We start from the raw sequence: 17,869 nt of genomic DNA on the forward strand, positions 1-17,869 counted from the left end.
GCTCGACGTGACTGCTCCACACTGCAGTGCTCCTCCACAATCTGCAGCGGGACCAGAGTGTCGGAGAGGATCAGTTCACACGGACCTGCTGCTCTGCTGACTGACAGCTGACAGCAGACCACCTGAATATCTGCAGGTTTCTGAATCAGCAGGTGATTCCAGGTATTTGACTCTTGTGTGTGAGTTCTGTTTGTTCGGCACAGCACTGATCTTCCCCTGGAGACACGCAACCTCCATCTGAACCAGCTGCAGGATCTGAGCCTCTACCGGACCTCACATCTACAGTCACTAGTGACCCCATGTGGTCAAATTCAGAACTACACTGTCTTGGCTCTTAGCTCTGATATTCCGCAATAACAACAGGAGCAAGTGAGCTGCTGTGTTAAAGTCGTGAACATGGAGGTCAGCTGGAGGAAGATGAATGTGTTTGTCACTGTCAAAGAGTTTCCATACAACTAAACATATTGTACATCTACAAGGACACGTTACACATTACCAATGCATGTGATCTTTTCTTGATGTTAATAATAATAATAATAATAATAATAATAATAATAATAATAATAATGACCTGTTCATTTCATAGTAAAACATGTCGTTATGGAATGTTTCAATAAAAACACATTTAGGAACACATAAAAAAGGCTCTAATCCATTAGTGTTGTAGACAAGGCTGAAATATGGTAAATGTAAATTGTAGTTATGCTGTTAAAATGTTACTTTGCATTTGATTATTCTGCCATTTTACACTACATTTATTACAGCAGTTACTGGCCTCCTTTTAACTTTGTTTGGGGCGATTTCATCTGGCGCTCAGCCCGGGAGAGCTAGAGTGTGTGTGTGTGTGTGTGTGTGTGTGTGTGTGTGTGTGTGTGTGTGTGTGTGTGTGTGTGTGTGTGTGTGTGTGTGTGTGTGTGTGTGTTATACCCTCTCCTGGGAGGTCTGGTAGCGGAGGTGCAGGGCTGTAGGGTCCCAGTCCACAGCTATATAAGCATTTCCCACAGCAGCTCTGTCCTCCGTACACTCGATGGTGCAGCCTCTGCAGAACCTGGAAACACACACACACACTCACGTACAGTCGCAGGACTAACACACTCTCCGTTTCATCGGCTGATATCTATGATATTTAACATTTCATACAGGACATGTTACACACAAATTAAATGTTCTTCTTACACCAGAAGCCAAACAAACCCTCCTCGTGTGTGTGAGTGACTCTCACCTGTACCAGGGACACCAGGCGCAGGAGTTGCCGTCCTTACCGACCACCCGTAAGGTGAAGGGGTACTGGTACCCCATGCTGTCGTCACTGCAGGTCGACACAAGACACAACCATCAACCATCAACCAGCAACACACAACCATCAACACACACACAACTATCAACCAGCAACACGCAAACATCAACACACAACCATCAACCAGCAACACACAAACATCAACCCACAACCATCAAGACACAACCATCAACCCACAACCATCAACCCACAACCATCAACACACAACTGTCAACACACAACTATCAACCAGCAATACACAAACATCAACCATCAACACACAACCATCAACACACAACCATCAACCATCAACACACAAACATCAACCCACAACCAACAAGACACAAACATCAACCCACAACCATCAACACACAACCATCAACACACACACAACTATCAACCAGCAACACAAACATCAACCATCAACACACAACTATCAATCAGCAACACACAAACATCAACCCACAACCATCAACACACAACCATCAACACACAACTATCAACCATCAACACACAACTATCAACTAGCAACACACAAACATCAACCATCAACATACAAACATCAACCATCAACACACAACTATCAACACGCAAACATCAACCATCAACACGCAACCATCAACACACAACCATCAACACACAAACATCAACACACAAACATCAACACAACCATCAACACACAACCATCAACACACAATCATCAACCAGCAACACAACCATCAACATCAACCATCAATACACAACTATCAACCATCAACACACAAACATCAACACATAACCATCAACCATCAACACACAGACATCAACCCACAACCATCAACACACAACTATCAACCAGCAACACACAACCATCAACCCACAGCCATCAACACACAAGCATCAATCATCAGCACACAACTATCAACCAGCAACACACAACCATCAACCCACAAACATCAACCAGCAACACAAAACCATCATCACACAACCATCAACCATCAACACACAGCCATCAACACACAACTATCAACACACAACCATCAACACACAAACATCAACCAGCAACACAAAACCATCAACATCAACCATCAACACAACCATCAACCATCAACACACAGCCATCAACACACAACCATCAACACACAACTATCAACCAGCAACATACAACCATCAACACACAACCATCAACACACAAACATCAACCATCAACACACAACCATCAACCATCAACACAAACATCAACCATCAACACACAACCATCAACACAAAACCATCCACCATCAACACACAAACATCAACCATCAACACAAAACCATCCACCATCAACACACAAACATCAACACAACCATCAACCATCAACACACAACCATCCACCATCAACACACAACCATCAACCATCAACACACAACCATCAACACACAACCATCCACCATCAACACACAAACATCAACCATCAACACACAAACATCAACACAACCATCAACCATCAACACACAACCATCCACCATCAACACACAAACATCAACACAACCATCAACCATCAACACACAAACATCAACCATCAACACAACCATCAACCATCAACACACAAACATCAACACGCAAACATCAACCATCAACACTCAACCATCAACACAACCATAAACCATCAACACACAACCATCAACCATCAACACACAACCATCCACCATCAACACACAAACATCAACACACAACCATCAACCATCAACACAACCATCAACACACAACCATCAACCATCAACACACAAACATCAACACGCAACCATCAACCATCAACACACAACCATCAACCATCAACACACAACCATCCACCATCAACACACAAACATCAACACACAACCATCAACCATCAACACAACCATCAACACACAACCATCAACCATCAACACACAAACATCAACACGCAACCATCAACCATCAACACACAACCATCCACCATCAACACACAAACATCAACACACAACCATCAACATGCAAACATCAACCATCAACACACAAACATCAACACACAACCATCAACCATCAACACACAACCATTAACCATCAACACACAACCATCCACCATCAACACACAAACATCAACACACAACCATCAACCATCAAGACACAGCCATCAACCATCAACACACAACCATCCACCATCAACACACAACCATCAACACAACCATCAACACAACCATCAACACAACCATAAACCATCAACACACAACCATCAACCATCAACACACAACCATCAACACACAACCATCCACCATCAACACACAACCATCAACCATCAACACAACCATCAACCATCAACACACAACCATCAACACACAACCATAAACACACAAACATCAACACAACCATCCACATCAACACAAACATCAATACACAAACATCAACACGCAAACATCAACCATCAACACTCAACCATCAACCATCAACACACAACCATCCACCATCAACACACAAACATCAACACACAACCATCAAACATCAACACACAACCATCAGCACACAAACATCAACCATCAACACACAACCATCAACACACAACCATCCACCATCAACACACAACCATCAACCATCAACACACAACCATCAACCATCAACACACAAACATCAACACGCAAACATCAACCATCAACACTCAACCATCAACACACAAACATCAACACACAACCATCAACCATCAACACACAACCATCAACACACAAACATCAACACACAAACATCAACCATCAACACACAAACATCAACACACAACCATCAACCATCAACACACAACCATCAACACACAAACATCAACACACAAACATCAACCATCAACACACAACCATCCACCATCAACACACACTCAACACACAACCATCCACCATCAACACTCAACCATCAACCATCAACACACAACCATCCACCATCAACACACAACCATCAACCATCAACACACAAACATCAACCATCAACACACAACCATCCACCATCAACACACAACCATCAACCATCAACACACAACCATCCACCATCAACACACAACCATCAACCATCAACACACAACCATCAACCATCAACACACAACCACCAACACACAACCATCCACCATCACTTGGGTGTGGACATCATTGTTTAAACTTCCCTATCTCCCATTGCTGGGTGTCAGAAGTGTTCTTCTCTCAGGTGTGACATGGATCAGGCTTTAGGAGGCTGCCCGGGGCAGCTCAGGTCGATCCCAATCAGGTGACAGGTGTTACATGTGTTACTTTACTCATTCAGAAATGTGTTTGTGCCAACATTTGATTTGATATTTAATGTATGAACATTGCTTGGAATGTGTGAATGACTTGTGGATCCGGTGTTTCACAACACCAGACGTCCAGAGAGCCGACAGCAGCTGCTGTGTGGAGAGGAAGCCTACCAGTCCTGGGCGTGGTTGCTGGCCTCCTGGGGGGGCAGCGGGCTGGCCAGGCGGGACACTTGGATCCAGACGGCGTCGTACAGGTCCTTCTTACTGGTGTGGACGGTGCAGGGGACGATGAGCGGCATGCCGAACAAACTGGGCCGGTTCTTCTGAGATGACAGGAAGTACAACTCCGTTCGCATCTGATGGGACACACAGGCGGAGGAGACATCAGCAGCTGTAGCCGATCCTCCACAGAGGGAAGGCAGCGGAGACCACCACCACCAGACTGCTTTCTGAGCGCTCACCATCTTCCTGTGCATGGCGATGATGTATCCGATGAAGGGGCTCTCCTGCACCGGTGTGATGTGTCCGTTGGCGACCCCATTGGCCAGAGGCGTCTCTGGGCTGCAGGGCACCACGGTGCTGGGCCCACCGTTCGGGATGAGGAGGGGCTTGTTGCCCAGGTAACCGTTAGCAGCTACGCCGTTGGCTACAGGGGTGACGTCTGATGAAGGAGAGGAGAAAGTTCCTTCAGGAGAGGAGACAAAGGACGGGTGTGGACCCTCCGACGGATGGACAGAGAATCAGGAGACGGACGGGCTCACCTGTCAGAGTGGGCGAGCTCACTGATGTCGGTGAACCCGGCACCGGGACCTCGAACGCACACAGGAAGCCGTTGACAGACAGACGGACCTTCTGGTTGTCCTGAGGGAAGTTCTGAACACAAGATGAGACATCAGACGGCAGCTGAGGAACGGCTTCGACGTAATGGAGATGAAAAACATTTGTAGCACAACCAGAAATAAAAAGGAGCTCAAACATGGCAGACGGTACCTGAGGATCAGTTTACAGTTCTCACCTTCGACTTATTGGACACACAAGCATCTATTCTATAAGCTACGCTGACGTTTGTTGTGTTGCATTGTGTACATGGTGGTCAGTAACTGTTGAGCCAAGTGTTAAAAAGCGCGGCATTAGTAGAAAATGCATGATTTTTTTTAACAGAAAAAAGTGTCCCTTCTTAAATCTCATTGTGACAATTTCCCAAACAATCAGGAAGGAACCGACCAACACATCAGACTTCATTTAATCAACAACAACTAGGATACAAATATTTGTTGATGACCCACTTTTCAAGAGGAAAACAAATTTCAGTGCAATGAAATTTTAAGGTGAGAAGTCAAATAAAATTAAAACTAGATGAAGTGCTCGGTGTTTGTTCACCTGCAGCATCTGAAGTCTGAACAACACCGAAGTTAACAACCTGTTGTTGAGAAGCAGCGGACCTGTCGGTCTGTGAGACCGGCGAACCGGGTCAGTACCTTGATGTTGGAGGTGTGGACCTCAGCCAGTAGGATCTGGTCGGGCTTCAAGCTGCACAGTTCACTCAGCTGCTTCTTCAGCCCCGTGTACTTCTCGTCCATGTTCAGCCGCAGGCCGTAGCGCACCGGCGTGGAGCCATCCAGCTTGATGACTGCAGACACACAACAACAACAACAACAACAACAACACACTCGTCAGCTTGGTGTGTTCGTGTGTGTATGTGTTCATGTAAAGACTCTTCAGCCTGGCCGGCTCACCGGTGATCTCCAGATGCATGGAGCTGTCCATGGGCAGCGGCAGCGACAGGAAGTTGAAGGGGTCGAAGCGAGCGCTAATGTGGCCGCAGGTCTTACACTTCACCTGGGACTTGAGCTGACCGTGGAACAGATCCACCACGATGGAGCGGTTCCTGCGCAGGTGGTTCTCCCACGCCTTCACGGTGGGGAGAGCACACACACACACACACACACACACACACACACACACACACACACACACACACACACACACACACACACACACACACACACACACACACACACACACACACACACACACACACACACAGCAGTGAGATCACACACCACTCATCCTTGTTCCTGTCAGGAAGGAGGTCCGTTCACATCTCAGCATCCGTCTGGAGACTTTTCACATTCACATTAATAATTTTGCCTTTTGTGATAATGCCAAACGTGAATACTGCAACAATACTGCTTCAGTTACCATGACAACAGAAACTGATTGTTGTAGAGGACAACACAGTGCCTTAAACAACTAAGACTTAGCAATTATAATCTTTGCTGTTATATGAGATTTAATCAAGTATTGTTTTTCGTAAAATTAACTTTGTTTTTAAGTGCAGTGACAAAAACGTTCAGCTAGAATGGCTTTTTTGTATGTCTGGGTGTGATACACCTGTCCAACGAATTTGGTGCATGTAGGTGAAACTAGCTGCCAGGGCTGCAGTGTAGGGGGTGCTAGCGAGCCGTTTGGCCACGCCCACTTGCAAAACACATATCAGATGTATTGTCTCACCATGCCGGATGTATGTGCCACTTTTCATGAGGTTTCAAGCGTCCTTTGACCTTAAAAATTAACTTCCTGTCACGGCGAAACATCAAACTTTTCTGCATCGCCACGGCGATGCTCTTTGACAAATTTGAACGAAATTCTCAATATATCATCAACCACATGTTTACACTATTCTGACCCGACTTTAGGTTCATGTGATCAACCAGCTCAATGTAGCATGTGAAAGTATGAAAAGTGTCAATTCCACTTGCCACCAGGGGGCGCTACGACTTTGAGCAAGTATTACCATACTGGTGTCTTCAGGGCGGGGCTACTATCAAAGATGTAATGTTTGGAGAAGGTCGGAATATGTACATAAAAGTTACAGTCACTTGTAGTTTCATGACGAGACGCTCAAAATGGCCGCCACGCCATTGGCACAGCCATCGCCGAAAACAAATTCTTTTGACAACTTTTCCTCCCAAACATGTGAAGCGTGAACTGACTCAATTTCAAGTTGGTCTGACAATATCTGCAGGAGGAGTTCGACAAAGTACAACATGTGCTAATCACCAAAAATGGCGACTAAATTCAAAATGGTGGACTTCTTGTTGAGTTGACGTAATGGTGCAATGTAACTTTTCCACCGAATTTCGTACATGTACGTAAATGTAGCCACCGGAGCATCTCTTTAGGGGGCGCTAGCGAGCCATTTGGCCATGCCCACTTGTGACTCCACGAGAATACAACATTTTTTGTTGTGTGTAAAAACTTTCATGAATTTTTTAATGAGAAAGCCTCCAAAAAGGCAGTTCATTTGTAAGAACAAGGACCGAAAAGAAAAATAATTCCTTGGCTAACAATAGGGCTTTCGCACCATCAGTGCTCGGGCCCTTATAATGAATACTGACATCGCAACGTTCTGTGCTGAGCGTTTATTTTGCACTGAATGTTTTTTTTCCGGTCAGCGAGAGTTCAGCGAGAGTTGCACTCATCACTGACCAGCGTTCCAATCAATACTGGAGGATTCATAACGTTCACAAACCGACACATTTTGACACAAATCATCTGTCTGCTCTCACCACTGTCAGATCTCCGCCAGCAGGACCTGCGGGGAGCTCGTAGTTTGAAACAAAACAGTCTGGGAATGAGGTATACAGTGTTCATTTCATTTTATGGTATAGGAGCAGCAGTGTGACCTCTGACCTCAGATGCCACCTCCCAGTCGGGCCGGCCGTCGCTGTCCTTCAGCTCCACGTAGGGCTTCTCGTGGACCCGGTTCAGGTCTTCGTGCAGGCCGTCCAGCAGGAAGGCCAACAGCTCCTGGGAGTCCTGCTGCTGGAAGCCATTGAAGCGCGGAGCGTACTTCGCTATCGTCCACTACAGAGGAAGCAGTGACATCATAAACTTCATTTCAATAGAACTTTTAAATGCTTTTTAAAAAAAACAATTTATTTGCCTGTTAACAAGTTCAGACACGGCAAGCGAATACAGCAGCCTGCAGACGTGAAGAGTGGTGGAGCCACGAACACGTGAGATGGAAGAGCTCACCCTGAGTTTGAGGGGAGCCACGTTCTTCTGCGTCCCGCTCCAGAGCTCCATCACCAGGTCACCGTAACACTTGGCCATGTGACCTCGCATCCCGATGGGGTTGATTCTGTCAACGCACCGACACAGGGCAGTTAAAATGATGAGCTCCGGGAGGACGGAGGAAACAGACCTGAGGGTGCACCTAAAACGCCACCTGTTGAGCTCGTAGAAGTGTCGCCCTGAGATGAAGTAGTCGGTGAGAGGCTTGGTGTTGCTCACACACTGAATGCTGGAGTTCATGAAGCAGGTGTTGCCAAGGTTACTGAGGCCAGTGGCTCCTTTCTCTGTGGGAACTGGGATAAGAACAACGACATACTGGATCATTTAAAAAATTAAAAAACATGACCCCAACAAATGTTCTTTACTCATCAGCACTTATGATCTTATCATCTTTTACTAATACATATATGAGAACATACAAAAATACTGATAAATATTGAACATTAGAGACAGAGATGAGGTCAAAGTTCAGTAGTATGTGACTTGAATACAAGAAAAAAATACTGCAAGACAGACAGAGTTAAGCATCTGCTTTTCCTGAAAGATAAATCTATTAATTTCTTTAAAATCCTTAAAAGTTGCTTAATAACTGGATGAAAACATGTTGCACATGAAAAACATCTATTTCCTGTGATGGTAGCTTGTGAGGACATTAATATGCAGTTTTATACAAAACTGTTAAAAAGTGGAGAGGAACAGTCGTACAAAAAAATATAATTAATAATAAATATTACATTATATTGGGTTCATTAATATATAAATATTAGACACATATATCATTTGCAGCCTTTGCAGTGCTTTTAAGGGAACAAGTTGAGGATGTAGTTTATCACCGTATACTTATATTTAAGAACGTGTCGCTCTGTAACTGGAAAGCGATGATTACATATGAAAGGTACAAACTGGGGACAAACCGAACAGGGAAAGGAAAATCCTTCATGTAAATCTACAGGGCAACATCTACATTTACATTTCATTTATCTAACATCTGTCTGCAGGTTCATCAATTCTATTCTATTAATGGTTGTAGCTCTTCAGAGGGGGTCATGCCCCGTGCCCCCCCACCCTCCAGCATACCATAGAAAATGTATTATATTCTCCTTTTATGAACCCTGTCAATAGATCTATCTTTTGTTTTTCCTATTTATTTTCAATTCATTTCCCGTTGTGAAGGAAAACATAAGTGTGCGACTCCTCCCTCCCAATTGTAAACAACAACAAAAAGTTGGTAGTTGTGTCTAAAGTCAGTAAATGCAAAAGCAAAACAAAGTGGCAGCCACTATCTTGATTCACAGACAGTGTCTGCACACATTACGCTGCTGATTCTACGAAGCTACATATTCCAAATTAAAAAGGAGATTACTTTCTGCCAAAGCTTACAGCTGATTCATTACTTCATCAACAACAAAAAAAACATCTAACATTTAGCAGCACGACTGTGCATAGCGATGAGATTTCTGTCCTAATTTTGTGGAAATTGCAAATGTGGCAAATTAAAAATGTGCATAAAACAGGAGGACGGACACAGTCTTCATGAATGAAGTAGCCCAGTGTGTTTAGGACTCTCCTCCCTCTCAACACCACTCCGGCCCTCAATAAAACACTTTATTATGTTATTATGTTTGTGTATTTATTATGTACTCTGATTCTTTGTCTTTTATTTCCTCCCACTATATACTATCACGAGTAAATGTGATTTGATGGAAAGGTTCTCCTTCAGATGCTGTTTGTGTTTGTAAGACTTCCCCGATCCTCCAGTCAGACCATGTGACCTCACCTTTGTGTCTGTCCATCTTGCTGCTGTTGGCGATGAAGGACATTTCCTCGGGCCAGCTCATGTCTTTGTTCCTGACTGTGGAGCAGCAGAAAGAGACGTGTTTTCACCATCATGCACTGTTATTCACAACGGCCTGTTCTCACTGAACACATCTGCTGGTGACGTGATGGAAGCCTCTCATACCCTCAATAACCAGCTGCTGGTCATCGTGGATCTTCAGGCTCTCCAGTGTGTGATCTTCATCGTCCAGGAGAGTGAGGTAGTTCTACAGAAAAGATTTATTTGAATAACTTTTCATTTATTAGGAAAAATGAATCTTTCTTCTGCATCAGTTCATTTTAAAAGCAGCACTGCATGGTTGTGTTCACCTTCTTAGGAGTCAATGAAGACAACTCAGATGAGATTTCACTAAATCAGTGTCTCCTACCAGCAACATGAAATACATCAGAGGTAGACTGGAGGCTCAGGCACAAAAACAGCTTGTTAAATTTCAAGGACAGCGCGGGGGTCAGTGTGTGACTGAACCATCCATCCACCCCCACTTCCTCCCAGTGCTGACTTTGTGACTCTGCAACTACGTCACCTCACGTCCTCCTTTACTGCAGGCACTAGACTGCGCTGTCACAAAGAAATATAACTGGATCATAATGAGCTACTTGTACAAATGAACAATAAGGTCCTTTTTCTGTGCAGTGTTAAATCAGTTTAGAAATCTGTAAATACAAAAAATATGAAGGTTACGAAATTGGATGTTAACACAGAAAGCTGTTTGAAGACTGGACCTTCAGATTAGATTGTACTGCAGGAGCACACTTGAAGGCTCCCCAGCTGATAGTGTGCTTTGGCAGTATATATTCTCAAATGTATTATGATTAAATTAGCAAAGGCCATTTTTTATTGCCCTCAAACTGTTTTTTTTTAAAAAAAAACTATCACCTTTTCTGAAAAGTATTATTTATTGTTTCGACCATGACATGTTTTTATTGTGAGGTGGGCAGGTGTCAGAAACACAATCAACACCAAAGGGGAGACAAAGCAGAACAACCGAGAGACACAACCTCATGTCCTACCTCACTGTTGTACAGATACAACCTCATGTCCTACCTCACTGTTGTAGAGCCACAGCCTCATGTCCTCCTCCTTGATGCGGAGACGCTGAGACAGGTACAGGTGGATGTCTTTGATGGTGGCCATGCGGCTGAAGCAGCCTGTGTACGCCAGCATCCTCTTCAGAGGAGCGTTCGGTGATGGAACGTTTCCTGCTGGAGGACAGAACCAATCAGAGTGGACTGAACACACAACAAGGACACACAACAAAAACCCATAGCCCGAACACACAACAAAAACAACAAACTGAACACAGCCTGAAACCACAACCTAAACCCACAACCTGAACATACAACCTGAACATACAACCTGAGCACACAGCCTCAACACACAGCCTGGACACACAACCTGAACGCGCAATCTGAACGTGCAGCCTGAACGCACAACCTGAACACACAACCAGAAAACACACAACACGAACGCATAACCTGAACACACAACCTGAAAACACACAACCTGAACGCACAACCTGAACACAGCCTGAACACACAACCTGGAAACACACAACCTTAAAACACACAAACTGACCACACAGACCTGAACACACAACCTGAAAACACACAAACTGACCACACAAACCTGAACACACAATCTGAAAACACACAAACTGAACACACAACCTGAACACACACAACCTGAACACACAACCTGAATGCACAACCTGAACACACAACCTGAAAACACACAGCCTGAACACACAACCTGAACGCACAACCTGAACGCACAACCTGAACACACAACCTGAAAACACACAGCCTGAACACACAACCTGAACACACACAGCCTGAACACACAACCTGAACACACACAACCTGAATGCACAACCTGAACACACAACCTGAAAACACACAGCCTGAACACACAACCTGAACGCACAACCTGAACACACACAGCCTGGACACACAACCTGAACGCGCAATCTGAACGTGCAGCCTGAACGCACAACCTGAACACACAACCAGAAAACACACAACACGAACGCATAACCTGAACACACAACCTGAAAACACACAACCTGAACGCACAACCTGAACACAGCCTGAACACACAACCTGGAAACACACAACCTTAAAACACACAAACTGACCACACAGACCTGAACACACAACCTGAAAACACACAAACTGACCACACAAACCTGAACACACAAACACACAAACACACACAACTGAACACACAACCTGAACACACAACCTGAATGCACAACCTGAATGCACAACCTGAACACACAACCTGAAAACACACAACCTGAATGCACAACCTGAACGCACAACCTGAAAACACACAGCCTGAACACACAACCTGAACACACACAGCCTGAACACACAACCTGAACACACAACCTGAATGCACAACCTGAACACACAACCTGAAAACACACAGCCTGAACACACAACCTGAACGCACAACCTGAACACACACAGCCTGAACACACAACCTGAACGCACAACCTGAAAACACAACCTGAAAACACACAGCCTGAACACACAGCCTGAACACACAGCCTGAACGCACAACCTGAACACACAACCTGAAAACACACAGCCTGAACACACAACCTGAATGCACAACCTGAACGCACAACCTGCAAACACACAGCCTGAACGCACAACCTGCAAACACACAGCCTGAACACACAACCTGAATGCACAACCTGAAAACACACAGCCTGAACACACAGCCTGAACACACAAGCTGAATGCACAACCTGAACACACAACCTGAAAACACACAGCCTGAACACACACAGCCTGAACACACAACCTGAACACACACAGCCTGAACACACAGCCTGAACGCACAGCCTGAACGCACAACCTGAAAACACACAGCCTGAACACACAGCCTGAACACACAACCTGAAAACACAACCTGAAAACACTCAGCCTGAACACACAGCCTGAAAACACACAGCCTGAACACAACCTGAAAACACAACTTTTGACTTCTTATTCGCTTTATTTTAACTGAAACCTCATAAACTGAAGTGATGACATATGTCTGTTTAGCATTCGATCTGTTGTTATGGTAACCACACCTTTCATTTATACACAAGCTGAGAGATGCAGACAGCTGATGGATATCAGCAGCAGCATCCTGCTGACTGAGGATTAGTTGTAAGAAAGCAGCAAGAAAAGGGCTTTTCTGTCAATCAGCACAGACTTGATTGGCCAATCAATTTAGTGAATTTAGAGTCTGGATTAAATAAAAAACAAACCAATCAATATTAGTCCTGTTATTGATTAATTGGATACTGATTCCAAAATGATTGATAAAACTGGTGATATATTTCATCTCCACAGCTTTGCTCTTCAATTAAACCACCAAACGAAGCGTCCTGCACACTTGTTCGAGTGCTCTACTTCTTCCTGCGGGTGTCGGGGAGATGTTCTGGGGAATATGAGGAAGAATTAAATGTATTTTCGATATTTGACCACACTCCTAACAGATTGTCTTCATACGCAGCAATGACGAGCCGCCGCTCAAACAATGGGAGTCATGATGGAAGCCAAAGCTCCGCTGGGCCCATAAACCCGATCTGTTGACTTGATCTCGACCAGCACTCTCAGGATGAGTGCTGATGTCGGGCCAAGCATCACAAACCTCATTACAGATGTAACCTTTGTGTGGAAGTATTTCAAGTTACGTTGCTCATACTGTAGGTATCCTGCTGTCCTGTTCTTCAGGTGAGCTAATCCTTAATCCTGTGTTTTGTGTTTTTATTTTGAAGAGCAGTCCGAAGGTTTGGAGGGAGACACGGAGTAGATTCAGACTGTCATGTATATTATGTACTTCATAATAAATCAGATTCTGCTGCCATCGTAGAGCACTGGAACAAGTGTTTAAGTATTTTCCAGCTGTGAAGCTGATTAGTGTCGAGTGATTAGTTTATCCCCTTCATGGGCCGCTGGTTTATCCCACTGCCCACTCCAGAGCTCTGCTCGGGTTGGATCAGTCCACTCAGGGAAGATTAAGGGGGGAGGGAGGTGCGGGGTTCGACGGCTTGCTCTGGTCTTGCTGCAGGCTTACATTACCTCTTGACGGGGGTAAATACGTTGGGAACATTCGCAGGCTGGTCATACCCATATTGACCCAGATGTTGGACTGGGGTGAGCGCGTGGCCGGCTGCTGGCGGAGGAAGAGGAGGTAGCAGGGGAAGAGCTCAAGCTCTGCTTGGCTTGTCCTGCTATCCAGGATCACCTGCAGCGGAGGACAAAATTCAATACTTTATAAAAATCTATGCGTGCTGAGATGAATGGAAACAAACGGCTGCAACGATCAACTGAAAATCATCTTGTCTGCTTTGGGACGTTACAGACACTCGTGGTGAGAAGAGTTTTATTGATATTTGAACAAAAACAACATGCAGTATTTTTAAGTTTAAGTAGATCTGTTTCCAAGTATCTGTATTTTCTTATCCAACTATTCTGACCTTAAAATAATCATTGTGTAATTTCTCTGTCAGTTACGCTGCCACTGCACTCGCCTGGTTTACTGATCAGATCTGAAATCAAACTGAAAGCTTATCTGACCATCAGGCTCCTCGTGTTTCCAGATCTCAGCACTAACAGTATGGCTCACTGCGTGCTGCTGTTTTCCCTGGTTTTCCTGAATAAAACAGGTCAAAATGTGCGACTTGAATGTTTTTCTGTGATTTGAAGGATGATGTATTTCTTTCTTCCGAAACTTCACTTGTACTTTCATAGTTTTGGCCAATATTCTTTATGAAAATAACTTTCTGTCATCACGTCAGCTGTGAACACATGACATAAAACTTTAGACGGTTTATTGAGGAGAGAAAATGACGGCAAACTGTAAAACTATAAACAATAAATCGTAAACAGAAGTTGACCTGGTTCAAATGCAGCCTACTGCACTTCCTGTTGTTACAATGATGGATTATTACGAGGCCTTTTTTCATCCATTTTTATTTATGCCGATTTTGAACGAATAAAATGCATAAAAACAACTTCAGTTGACTAAAACTCACAAAAAATGAAATGACAAAAGTTTAGCTGAAACTAATTCATGTTTTGGTCAAAAGACTGAAACTAAATTCACAACAGGTGTCAGAATGAATCCTGATTGGCTGAGGTGCAAAGTTAAAAAGATAAATGTGAAAATAGAAACCGACATTGAAGAAATAAATGATGACTGTCGCTGCGAAGCTTCTGCTCCACTGGAGAGACGTAAAACAACAACGTCCAATAAACTCCAACGTTCCTCACATCAATACGTGAAACCAGCAGAAATTAATTTTTCCTTCACGTTTCCCACCATCTCTTATCTGTGAGCTTTGACTGGAGCTGTAGTGTGTCTTCTTCTGTGGTGGTTTAATGGCACTCAACTGGAGAATCAGAGGCGCCACAATTTACATAACAGTTGTTGCTGGAAACGGATATTACTTCACATTTAATTCTGCCGATTCAACTAAAACCTGCATTATATTTATATGAAATATAAACCGAAGTTTTAAATCCTCACTCAGTTTTACCTCCAACTATATTTGTTTATCATGTGGATGAACTGCTGCTTGTGTGATTTTGTTTCCTCATTTAAAATAAGACTTTTTGACCTGTATGTATCCCGGTCACATTGAACCTCATCAGCTGTTGGGTGGGTGCGCTCCTTTCACTCACCGGTCGCGGCAGGCTGAGGTTGGCACCGTACCAGTGGTAGAGCGCCCGCCACACCGGCTCTGGCACCGTCTCAAAGTCTCTACTGGGCACCAGCTGCAGGGAGCGCTTCAGCCTGCCACCCTCCATGGTTAATGTCGGGGCCTGCAGGGGGAACAGCACAGACAGCAGCATTTACAGACCAGCACAAAACACACTGCTGCGTTTCTCTGAATTACACATAATAGAGAGAGACAGCCTCCTAATGCTCTGCAGAGGCTGGTGGGCTGATATCATTAGAGCAAGACAAAAGAAAACGGAAGCACCATCTGGTCCCTGGAAGCCTTCGCCAGCAGAGGAGGAGTGACTCCGAAACAGGAGTCTCCGATCAGTTCAGTGAGAAGCTGCTACATAAATAATAATAATAATAAATAGTGTTTCATAGATGCTCTACATTGCAAAGGACATGAGGATAAACAAGCGGAGAAGTCTGCATTTATAGCCCCAAGCCGGGTTTACGTCTGTCTTTTGAACACGTGGCTTTCTAGAACACGCAGCTCGAGTCCAGTGAGCAGACGAGCCGGGCTCAGACAGCCAATCAGGAGGGAGTGCACTGACGGCGGAGCTGCTCTGTTCTCATATGTCAAACAGACGCCAAAGCAAAGCTGTGAACACGATGCAGGACGACTGCTGATGTTCATCCAGCAGCACACAGCCTTTCTGATGAGAAACTGAAAGATGTTTTGGTCCACCAAGAACTCCATCAATCACAACACAACACGTTTCTCTACGGACCCGAACGGTGTCGGCTGGAGCTGCACTTATGATGCCAACGCTTCTTCTTCTGATTGTATATTTCTGTCTGCTCATCAGATCATTCATTAAGACTAACCTTCCTTTCATGTCCATTCCTCCCGTATCTCATCAGTGTCCATTAATATCTCAGACACATTCTGGCAAATTTCTCCCCGATGGAGAAAAGAAGATCAGCCTGTGTGTGTGTTTAATTTATTATCGTACATATTGCATTAATTGATTCTTCCTCCACTGGCTCGCCGGATTCAAACAGTCTGGGAGCTACATCAAAGACAGATGCAGCAATAACGAGGAGCTGGGCAGTGTGTGTGTGTGTGTGTGTGTGTGTGTGTGTGTGTGTGTGTGTGTGTGTGTGTGTGTGTGTGTGTGTGTGTGTGTGTGTGTGTGTGTGTGTGTGTGTGTGTGTGTGTGTGTGACCTCATCACACAATCTACACATTTACTTCAAAGGCCTCGGTGCGGCACACAGGCAAAACAAACCGAGTAGCCATCACACTCTCACACTCTCACACTCTCTCACACACACACACACACACACACACACGTCCTTGCCTTCATGGGGTCGGTGTTGACCAGCGGCTGGTTGTCGATGGCTCCAGGTCTCTGTGCAGCCAGCTGGGAGGGCAGGTGTCCGTTGGCTCCAGAGAAACACTGATTGTTGTTGTCCGATACGTTCTGCTGGCGGGCGAAGCAGCTGTCTGTGGCTGAGGGAGCGACCTGCGGACTCAGGGCTGCTGGGACACAACGGGGGGACAGTCGGACAAATCATTGAAAAAAACACAGTTACTATAGAGAGTCGTGTGTTTGATAATCTGATGTGTACTTTTACTGGAGAGGCACAAACAACGCTGGTGGGCACGAACAAATAAAAGTCTCTGTTACTGGGAGAGGAAATCCTATCCTACAAATCCTCCAATAAAAAAACAGTATTGGAGATGGTGGTATTATCAGTTTGGTTTTCTGAGGAGGAAA

At 44.7% G+C, this 17,869-nt stretch overlaps 1 protein-coding gene across 1 annotated transcript in view; it reads right to left on the reverse strand.

Moving 5' to 3' along the window:
* Positions 1 to 5: 5 nt before the first annotated feature.
* The window catches only part of LOC138614876 (ubiquitin carboxyl-terminal hydrolase 32-like), a gene marked incomplete at its 3' end in the record, with an annotated part of 42,706 nt that continues 24,842 nt past the window's right edge, over positions 6 to 17,869 (reverse strand). The window contains exons 12-28 of the mRNA XM_069688473.1: positions 17,450 to 17,631; positions 16,107 to 16,247; positions 14,502 to 14,667; positions 11,464 to 11,618; positions 10,543 to 10,624; positions 10,360 to 10,434; positions 8,737 to 8,875; positions 8,544 to 8,649; positions 8,199 to 8,372; positions 6,239 to 6,413; positions 5,981 to 6,132; positions 5,264 to 5,375; positions 4,964 to 5,163; positions 4,674 to 4,858; positions 1,223 to 1,309; positions 928 to 1,048; positions 6 to 41 (exon numbers count right to left, since the gene is read on the reverse strand). Coding sequence (XP_069544574.1) covers positions 6 to 41; positions 928 to 1,048; positions 1,223 to 1,309; positions 4,674 to 4,858; positions 4,964 to 5,163; positions 5,264 to 5,375; positions 5,981 to 6,132; positions 6,239 to 6,413; positions 8,199 to 8,372; positions 8,544 to 8,649; positions 8,737 to 8,875; positions 10,360 to 10,434; positions 10,543 to 10,624; positions 11,464 to 11,618; positions 14,502 to 14,667; positions 16,107 to 16,247; positions 17,450 to 17,631 — 2,288 coding nt within the window. The remainder of the gene's footprint in view (positions 42 to 927; positions 1,049 to 1,222; positions 1,310 to 4,673; positions 4,859 to 4,963; positions 5,164 to 5,263; positions 5,376 to 5,980; positions 6,133 to 6,238; positions 6,414 to 8,198; positions 8,373 to 8,543; positions 8,650 to 8,736; positions 8,876 to 10,359; positions 10,435 to 10,542; positions 10,625 to 11,463; positions 11,619 to 14,501; positions 14,668 to 16,106; positions 16,248 to 17,449; positions 17,632 to 17,869) is intronic.

This window comes from Brachyistius frenatus, unplaced genomic scaffold, assembly GCF_029030835.1.
Source record: "Brachyistius frenatus isolate BFR_SWC_R1_liver_20210118 unplaced genomic scaffold, ASM2903083v1 Contig_605, whole genome shotgun sequence".
In the NCBI taxonomy this organism is placed as follows: Eukaryota; Metazoa; Chordata; class Actinopteri; family Embiotocidae; genus Brachyistius; species Brachyistius frenatus.